At 37.9% G+C, this 10,988-nt stretch overlaps 1 protein-coding gene across 1 annotated transcript; it reads right to left on the reverse strand.

The window, feature by feature from the left end:
• Positions 1-410: 410 nt before the first annotated feature.
• On the reverse strand, positions 411-5,786 carry LOC140168344 (kelch-like protein 26). The gene is made up of 2 exons (XM_072191716.1): positions 5,641-5,786; positions 411-3,375 (listed from the first exon to the last, which is right to left on the reverse strand). Exons 1-2 carry the CDS (start codon positions 5,641-5,643, stop codon positions 1,438-1,440), a joined length of 1,941 nt encoding a protein of 646 aa, XP_072047817.1. The 5' UTR covers positions 5,644-5,786; the 3' UTR covers positions 411-1,437.
• Positions 5,787-10,988: the final 5,202 nt, after the last annotated feature.

Below are 10,988 nucleotides of genomic sequence, written 5' to 3' on the forward strand. Positions count from 1 at the left end.
CCCCTATATAGGTAATTTAATAGATACTTAAAATCCTACAAAAATGAGGAAAAAGTTTTTCACTGTACAAAAGCATACCGACCATAATTTTGGACATTCCAGAAAAAAGTTTTATTCTTTGAGAATTTTTGACATTCTGCATGCCCTAGGATTGGCTAGTGGTCAGGCTTCCTATAAGCCAGCACGCGACATCCCGCTATCTCTAAGGTCCGCTATCTCTAAGGTTCGCTATCACTATAACGTGTAAAGTCTATGGATATCAGAATCCCACTATCTCTAATAGAGAAAAGGGTTCGCTATACCTAAAAAAAGGTCCGCTACTTCTAAGGTTCGATATCGCTAATTTGGAATAAGGTTCGCTAGTTCTAAGGTTCGATATCACTCATTTTAAATAAGGTTCGCGTTTATCACTAATTTTGAATAAGGTCCGGTATCACTAATTTATTGAAGGTTCGCTATCTCTAAGGTTCGCTATCACTAATTGCAATAAAGGTCCGCTATACCTAAGGTTCGCTATCACTAATTTTGTTTAAAGTTCGCTAAGGTTTGCTATCTCTAAGGTTCGCTATCACTAATTTTGATTAGGGTTCGCTATACCTAAGGTTCGTTATCACTAATCTTAAATAAGGTCCACTATCTCTAATTTTAAATAAGGACCGCTATCTCTAATTTCAAATAAGGACCGCTATCTCTAATTTCAAATAAGGCCCGCTATAGCGAACCTTATTTTAAATTAGAGATAGCGAACCTTATATAAAATTAGAGATAGCGAACCTTATTTAAAATTAGAGATAGCGAAACTTATTTGAAATTAGTGATGGTGAACCTTAGAGATAGCGACCCTTACAGATAGCGAACCTTACAGATAGCGAACCTTAGAGATAGCGGACCTTATATTAGAGATAACGAACCTTAGGGATACCGGGATTGTTAAAATTAGAGATAGCAGACCTTATTTTAAATTAGTGATCATAGCGAACCTTAGAAATAGGCAAATAGCGAACCTTCAATAAATTAGTGATAGCGGACCTTATTTAAAATTAGAGATAGGGAACCTTATTTAAAATAAGTGATATCGAACCTTAGAAATACCGAACCTTATTCAAAATTAGTGATATCGAACCTTATAGGTATAGTGGACATTTTTCGTAATTAGTGATAACGAACCTTAGGGATAGCGAACCTTAGAGATAGCGGTCCTTAGAAATAGCGAACCGTCGCCAGCCAGCAGGCTAGCCCTACCAATGTGGATCCATTTTATTGATTTATCTTTCTAAGTGATGCATAGGCCTAAATGTGAAATTGTAAGCACTGGTATATAGGACTAATTTAAAGCCTGCATGATGGCTCAGGAAACCTGACCACTAGCCATACATGCATGTACTTCGAAAAAATCGGCCTAGAAGGCTAGCGCAACGTATAGCGTCACTGCATCAGTTAACCAGAACCTGCCTGGCTTCCTTCAGACCCATGTGTATTTAGTCTTGTCACCTTCATAACAGGCCCAGTTGCACTAGCTGGCAAATTTAATTTACAAGCACCCAATCTCATCATGGGTTCTGGCAACTGACTGGCAACACTCCACTCATCTTCTCTGGTGTTGTATCTCTGGACATCGGCATGTCTCTTTGATTTCCGTCCATTATACCCTCCAATCACATAGATGTACTGCTTGTACGCTGCAACGGCCGCAAAGCATACTGGTTGAAGCATTGGTGTCAACGTCTGCCATTGGTTGGTGTCCAAGTCGTAGCACTCCACCTTGCTACAGTCAACTCGTTTACCATTCTCATTGTAGGAGTTACCACCGATTACGTACAATTTGTCACCGACTTGGCGCATCACATGAAAGGCTCGCTTTGACGTCATCGGCGGATAATAGCTCCATTTGTCAATAATAGGATCGTAGCACTGTAAGGCACAACTGAAAGATCTACCAGAGACTACACCACCAGTAACGTACAACTTCCCATCATGCACTGCACCAGCATGGCCAAATACGGGCAAAGGAAGATGTGATACGTAGTCCCAAGCATTCTTGTCTGGGTCAAAGCATTCCACGCTCGCGAGAGATCCTTGTGTGTTCTTGCCCCCGACAGCATACAGGCAGTCATTTACAGCGTCTAATGTGAAAAGTGCTCTTCGTTTCTGCATTGGGTGGAGCTGCTCCCAACTATCGAATCTCGGATTGTATCGATGAATCGTACCGATGCTGTCCGTAGCTTTTGAGTCCGCAGAGTGCTGGCCTCCAACGACATACATATGGTTGTCATGGGTAACCGCACATAGATCAAGACGACGAATCGGCATTGTTGCAAACAAATCCCATTGACCTGTCTTGGGGTCAAAAACGTACGAACGCTCCGACAAAACACCTTGGATATCCTCTCCCCCCATTGCAATAATTTTTGGAGTAAGAACAGCTCCTTGGCTGTATTTTGGTAAGGCTATTGTCTTATGAAGGTTCTCTATGCTTTTACCATTCACACGATTCTTAGTGACATCTCTTAGTGGAGTACGCGGAGTTGCAGGTACCAGTCTCATTAACCCATCATTGTGGAGATCCCGTGCTAGAGAATCATGCTCCACCCATCGCTCCACAGCAATCGCCAGATTACCACCCAGGTTCTCCTTCAGCTGACTGTTCTTCAGCAATGCCTTCAACTGGTCGATGGTCAGTTCTAAGAAGCTGACCGTTTGAGTGACCGTACCAAAGCTTTCTGTCATAAACTGTATAGCAGTGTCTATCATGGATTCCAAGTCCTGCTTTTGACCGCAGACAAAGACATCGATACAGTTCTCAAAATCGATGTTGACTCGTAGATGATCGATGCAATACTGTGGTAAACCCATCACTTGCATCTTAATAGCAGCAAGGAGGATCTCCGCTATCGTACTCACAGTCATTTTCATATTAGTCACTGACGATGAGTAAACAAACGATATAACGCCAAGGAGAGCACGCGATGTCACGTCCGAAATCATTACCTCGTTGGAGTTGCTGTTACGCATCTCCGCAGTCACAGCCGGAGTCTTGTTATAATCAATGGTACAGTTTGCATCCGGTGACTCCACAAAAAGGTTCCAAAAGTATGGACTGGATGCTGCAAGGATGGCTTTGTGAGCAGAAAAGCGGCAACCTTCCGCTATCAATGTTACATCACAGAGGGCGTTTTTCTTTTGTAATAGATGGACACCGGTTAGGATCCTGGCAGTATGGGAAGTTCCAGCGCTGCCATCTTGGTTGGTGAGGGGGACATTTGCTGCAGCTAGTAGTTCAGCTCTGCTTGGTGAGCATCGTCGTGGGGATAGGTTGTTAATAGCAACGCTATCATCCATGAGGTAGCTGTCATCCTGGTACATAGAACTCTCATCCTAAGTAAGAGAGGGAGAAAATTTTTTTTTTTTTTTTTTAAATCCATTAAATTGGGAGAATATTTGGGGGTGGGGGCACTCAGCTATATATTGCAGAGATGCCACTGACATATGACACTGAGATAAAAAAAAAACCGAAAGCAAGTATATGGTAACCCAAAATCACCAGTGGCGTGTCCAGGGGGCTTTGGGGCTGAAGCCCTCGCACTTTGTTAAAAACATGTACAGGGATGTGAGAGGCCACAGACCAAAAACGAGGAAAAGGAAAATCACTAAAAACAGCGTAAAATCAGGGTAAAAACGCCAAATATAGGCTGAAAAGAAAAGAAAAACGCGTACATTTTGGCAACAAAAAGAGGAAATCAGCTGAAAAGAGGAACTCTCACATCCCTGCATGTAAAACCAGCCGTTTTTTCTGAGCCCCCCACAGGAAAAGATCCTGGACACGCCGGTGATCACAGCGAGCACCTTGGCTCAAAACGTATAATGAGTGGCGTCCAAGGGCCCACCGTATAGGGCCCCTGGTGTTGGTGGAGGGGATGAAGCCCCCCCAGCTCCTGGGTTTTGAGGCTCTCGTGGGTTAAAAATCACTAATTTGAGACACTTATTTTGGCATATAATCAAGGGCATACAGGTTTAATATTAACCTTTGGAAGGTTCCTCATGAATATCATATCATGTCAAAGCAGATGGTGTGAGGGTTATATAAAAAAAAAAAAAAATTATATAAAAAATATGGGTTTTTTTGGCACAATTTTTCTATTTTGTTCAGAGGAATTGGGGAACCTACGGACCAATTTGGAAGTTCTAGGATCTACATAGTTTGAAAAATTTGAAAAAAAAAGTTTAAGAAAAGTATGACAAATTTACAATTATTTGTTAATGTGCTAAATTATAATTTGTGTTTCCCTCATTCCCCTATAATATGGTAAAAATGCACTGGATTTTCTATGTATTTTACTATATAGGGGAATGATGCAAACACAAATTATAAAAAAGGTAACAAATTATAATTTGTTCATAACTTTTTTTGTTCAAATTAACTATGAAGATCCTAGAACATCAAAATAGGTCCACAGGTTTAGCACAATTTTGCACCAAATTTAATAAGCAAGTTTATTTATTCAATGTCAACCTAGTTTAGCTTAAAAACATTCACAAAATTAGATTTCAGGAACAACAGCTGGTGTCAAATAAAATTAAAAACCACTCCCAGTTAGGCTGAATACACTTTGTGCATATACTTGAGAATAGAATGAGTGTACTTAAAATCAGAAATTAAACTGAATCCACTTAATTTCATGATCTAGTTATAAATGCAAATATACTTTTACTGTTATTGAGACTTACAAGGGCATTTGGTGATCCACAGCATCATCCCCTCCCCCCCTCAATGGAAACTTCTGGCTACATAATGTTTATGTACAAAATATTTCTTGAAGATTAATTCATTTAGCAAAGGAATCGTGAAATTTGAATTTCATTCTAGTATACCAGAACGAAATTACAAGACATTGTCTATGGAGCAGTGTAATACATGTACATATAATCATGGATAACTCGCAAACGCAAATCAGAATCAACTGAAATTTTGGGAAGAAGCTTTTTTTCGTGGATATCTTCTGAAAAATGTCATAAAAAGATGCTAGGATCGCGAAATACTCCTTTAAATCTTTTCAAAAGTCTAGATCAAGATAGACTCGATTCTTGAACTGGTTGATTGATTTTGTGTTCAGGTTATTTTAGTATTTCTAAAATAATATTGAGCACTTTACATTATAAAAGCCGAGTACGTAGGTAAAAAGTAGGTTTAATTAATTGTTTCTCTCGCTCCCATCTCATTGACCCCCCTATTTCGACAACAAAAATGTTTGACCCCCCTTCCACCAATACACCTTACTCCCTAAACAGGCTAAAATTGTATTAAAATAAAACAAACATACTATCATAGTTCATACTTACTATTTTGTGACTCCCTACATTTTGGTCATCAATTTCCAAAATGAATCCCCCCATCCCCAAGTATATTTGGGACCCTACCCCATCCCTTCCGAAGAAAGGAATCGTTATGAACATGATGATCGGCATAAACTTCCTTTAGTACTAACACACAAGTAAATATTACAGTAAATACAATTCACAACATTGGCAGCCATTTTTAAATGCCCTAGCTGAGTAGTAGCTCTCTATCGGCGTCCTTAGAAACTCAAATTTTCAACAGTCATTTATTCATTAAAATGCACTAAAATAAAGCTTAAAACTCACCATTTTTTCTGGAAAGAATATAGCAGACTAGATCTTCACAAATCCTCAACAAAGAAGTGATAATGACACATTAATTGTGGGTTTTAGCTGTATAAATTTGGGTGCGGTTCAAATGATCATCTGACTCACCGTGAGGCGTGTGTAAGTTGTATTGTTTACATTGAAACACCTGTTGGATTGATTTTCCCACAGTACACAAAACTCGCACGCTGATTGGTTGCTTGAGCAAATTGGCATTTATTGCTATTGGCTACCTATTTAATGAATGGAAAGTGGCCTTGGACCTTGCATGATGGCGCTATTCTGCTCCCTTGCACAACGCAGGCGGCGAATGGCATGATCGAGCCGGCAACTTGTAAAACCGCCCGGCCGTATGGCATTTTCCATACATGATATCCCGGCATGATATACTTGGTTATGGGTTCATTATCGAACCCCAACGGTTTTAGCTTGTATTTATATTATTTATAAACATAGGCCTATTTGTTTGTGATATTTCAAGCGTTTTAAAATTTCAAAATAATCCCATTCAATTACACGGTTGACGATGAAAATTTACTGAATTTAGAGAATGCAATGCGGCCACCACCTAGCACAACGCGCAACGGGCAGGTGGATGGCGCTGGCAGGACTATTTTAATTGAAAAAGCTGTTAAACTGTTAGAAATTAAAAATTATTATAAACAACGACAACATAATTTAGTTTTTGGTATCTAGGTCAGAGCGGCAAGTTTTCTGTGATTTAAAACACCCGAATTCAGTGATTTTCCTAGACTATGCCATAGTCGAATTTTGATAAAAAATATGTTATTAGGCCTATTATTTAATCATGATGAATGCATTCCGTTGAACTCAAAATTTAATATTCTGATGTTTTAAAATTAAAGTGCTCAATGGTAAAATGGTCATAAAGGGTTTATATATTTAGATTTTTAGTGACAATGAAAGTTATTGAATGCAAGATATCTTGATAACTATAATGCTGGCTCACTTAAGGGAACTGGAATGAGCGTTTTGAGCGTTTCGACAGTATTTTTTGTGGGACATGAGAGCACATCAGACATATCGAATTGCATTCTGAATACGAAGAATGTCTTTCTGATATCAAATAATTTTCATTTTTGAAATTCACGATATAATACAAATTTTATGACAAATTATAAAAATTGATATTTTTCACATTTTTGATATATAACAGTCCTCGAAGTAAATTTGATAAATCTAATGACATATTCTTAAAGTGTATGTAGCTAGTAGGAAAAGCCGACGATCAATTGAAAATTTTGACCTTTCATATTGAAGATATGGATTTTTTTTCCAAAAAGACCTAATATTTTTGGTGTTTGGGAAAAAATCCATATCTTCAATAAGAAAGGTCAAAATTTTCAATTGATCGTCGGCTTTTCATCCCACCAACATGCACTTTAAGTATAAATCATCAGATTTATAAAGTTTACTTCGAGTACTGTTAAATATCAAAAATATCAATTTTAATCATTTGTCATAAAATGTGTATTACATTGCGAATTTCAAAAAATCAAAATTATTTGATATCAGAAGGACATTCTTCGTATTCAGAATGCAATTCGACATGTCTGATGTAAATGTCCCACAATAAATACTGTCCAAACGTTCATACCCCACCCCTTAAATACTAAACAATTCTGATTTATGAATCTACCAGTTTATTGATCGCGAAATTTCCAAGCTAACAAACAGAGGGAGTATGGTCAGATGTGAAAATCTTTCAATTGCACACACATTAATACAAAACAGCGTTTTATGCTTAAATGTAATAGCCAGAGTATGCAAAATGGGCAAGTGGACTACGGAGAAGTCTATGATTTTCCGTGATGTAATTTCAATTCCGTATTCACAGTCCGTGATTAAAACAGTTCACAAATTAAAATTAAATATAGGCCAAAGCGTATTAAATCTTTGAAGACGGACTACCTTTTCATTATTTTTACCTCACATTCTCATATTTTTCTTCATTTTTTATTTTACTCAAGAAAAACACGTTTTCCGCGAATTTCCGTCTTTTTTTTTTTTTTATTAAAATTCCGTGATTTTTTCCGTGTTTGAAAACTTGCCACTAATTTACTAATTTATTTTTCAATTTTAATATTGATAATATTTAGTCCCTCCTATCCCACAAATGGTGATCAGGTCAACATCTATATCTACCTTTCATACAGGGAGCCTTAGGCCTACTGTATTAAAGGGTAATCCTCCTTATTGCCCCAAAAATTAATCATTCTTAAAGGCCCATTCAGTGATTTGCTCATCCGGACGATCGTAAAAATCATCAAAATTCAGATTTTGGTACCTTTGTAATTGGCATAGATGTGCTAACATAGCCTGCTAGTGGTTCGGTCGAAAGCCGTGTATTTTAAACAAAATAAAGCATTTACATGAATCTGGACTTTTGATACTGACAGTACAAAAAGTCCGACTCGAGATCGACAGAAGCTCACTCTCCACCATACCAACACGCGTTGCGTATTGTTTCTACTACTTATTACATCAGTAGCTACTATTTTAAACAAAATACACAATTTTAACTGTTTTTCATATTTGAATTGACCGTTAGTTTGCCTCGGTGACGTTTAATTGCTGATTTTGTTTTCTACTACAAAAATTAAGCGTCTGTTTTAAATCAATTTAGACTCTACTTCCCCGTGTTAGAAACACTGGACTAGGAAGTTTTTCCAGTCGATTGGTGGCGCACTGTACGAAAATCTCGATTTTCTCGAGTCGATCTGAGTTGAAGTAGAAAACCTTTCTAAAACTTCTGTTTTTTGACTAATTTGTCGATGTATTCAGGGGAAAAGTGGTTTAATGAAATTCTGTAGACTTATTCTTTATTTCTAAGCAACTCTGACAAATTTCCATTTTTTTAATGTTCCTGTGAAATCACTGAAAGGGCCTTTAACTAGCCCCGTTCCACAAACCGCGAGGCCTCTCGAATAGCGAGCGGAGCGAGCACCGAGAGTCGGCTACTATCCTACAGTTGGAAAATCATCATACAGGTATCAGAGTACAGCACAGAAGCCACTCAAGCCATAGACTATGCCATAGTCGACTTTTATTAAAAATATGTTATTATTAGTCATGATGAACCCATTTCGTTGAACTCAAAATTATACTGATGTTTATTAAAATTAAAGTATTCAATAGTAAAATGGTCATAAAGAGTTAAAAATATCAGACGATTAGTGACAATAAAAGTAATTGAATGCAACATTAGTTGTATAATTATAACGGCTCACTTTAATACTGAACAATTCTGATTTTGGAATCTACCAGTTTATTGATAGCGAACCCCGAAATTTCGACTATGAACTTTGAATTGTAAGCAGAACTTTACCCCTGGACTTTGCTCTCTAAAAACACACTGTCAAGCATACTTGTTTATCAGTCCATTAACCACAAGTACTAAGCATGGACGCGCTAGATGTTTGATAAGAGATTAACTTTCGCGTCAACACAAAAGCGCCGCAAATACCACAGACAGTTGTTTACGGTGTAGTTAATGGTAATGGCGCGGGCCCAGACGATTTAAACCATAGCGAGGTATGGGCGACCAATCACAAGGCAGATCCATTTAAAGATGCATTACATCATGGACAATTTTAGTTAGGCCAGAAATTGGCCTAACTCTCCATAGAGTCCCGTGTTAAAAATCTTAACCGCAAGGCAATGTCAGTAGTCCACTTGGGAAGCTAACAAACAGAGGGAGTAGGGTGACTGATCAGATGTGAAAATCTATCAATTGTGCACACATTAATTAAATCAGAGTTTTAAGCTTAAATACAATATCCAAAGTATGCACAATGGGGAAGTGGACTACGGGGTATCAAGCCAGTGCTAATTCGTAGTTCAATACATTTGGCACCATAAAAAAATACTGTGAGTAGACCCTATATGGCCTACCTCTTGAAATTAATTCTGGTAGGCCGGCTAGCCTATACACCTGACACTGTCAGAGAATGAAATTACAACACTGGCCTTAGAGACAAGGATTGTTGTCTCAGCAAAATCGGAATCAAATAATATTCCAGTATCAACGAACAAAGCTATAACTTACAATAAGCTTTTTTCGTTGATACTGAAAAATGATGCTAGATGCTAGGGTCACGAGATACTCCCCGGGATACTCCTTTTAAGAATACCCCTTTTAAGAATACTCCTTAAATACGGTAATGTTTAATTTGAAATCTTGAGTGCATTTTTAATAGATTTGAACATGATCATTGATCAATGATGATTTGAAATTAAACTAATGTAGTATATAGGCCTATAGGCCTAGGCTACTATCAAGTTACAAAGTTAAGCAATTTATAACTATTATAGCAGTGGCTCCGGAACCGGGGGGGCGGGGCCTGTGGAAAAGTACCATTGCCCCCCCAATAATTTTGGCCAGGCACCATTGCCCCCCCCCCCCATATTTAACATCTTCCGAAACGCAAAAAAAATGGGGGGCTAAAATGGCCAAAAGGTTTCAAAACTGTCAGAAACCCACATAGGCCTACAAGCGTCAACATTGGGGAGGGGGGTGTATGGACCTTTAACTAGTAACACCCGCAGGGCGCATGCGCGAGCCGGGAAGTTCAAGCTTGCTGTAGAATCGGTCCCTACACATGTACGACACGTTTGCAACGCCCCGACTCAGGTGTCAATTTGTGGATTAAATTAAATAAAATTAAATATCTTTTTTTCTATATGACCGTTTCTCCGTCTCCCGGGGAATTGACTTGAAAACACTATGAGGATTACTCAGTTAATTTTTGAGGACAAAAATCATGAAATTGGTGGTGTACGGGAATTTTTTATGGCCAAGTTTTAAGGCCAAAAAAATATGATTTTTTTCGAAATTTTTTTTGACCGAAAATTCGACCCTTTCTCGCTTATCTGATGAATTTTCAACTTCTTGTTGACATATGTGCTAGATATGACTTTGGTGTTTATATTCCCTAAAGTAATTGTTGTAATTTTGCTTAGTTTTATAAAAAGAAGTGATTTTCTGCATGGAGTCGTTTTGATATTCAGCTTTGTTTACGTTTCAAAACCAAAACTGAATTTCCTGGCTCGCGCATGCGCGTGCGTTTGTTACTAGTTAAATGGACCTCCCCGAAATATTGGGGTTTACCCCCCGGAGATGTATGTCAACGCCTATGCTAGTCGGCCAAAAATTGATTGATCTTTCTTTCTTTTTCTTTCTTTGCTTTCTTTCTTTCTTTCTTTCTAGTTCTTTCTTTCTTTCTAGTTCTTTCTTTCTTTCTTTTTCTTTCTTTGCTTTCTTTAGCTTTTAATTCTTACTTTCTTTCTTTCTTAGCTTTTAATTC

Source organism: Amphiura filiformis, chromosome 13, assembly GCF_039555335.1.
Source record: "Amphiura filiformis chromosome 13, Afil_fr2py, whole genome shotgun sequence".
Taxonomy (NCBI): Eukaryota; Metazoa; Echinodermata; class Ophiuroidea; order Amphilepidida; family Amphiuridae; genus Amphiura; species Amphiura filiformis.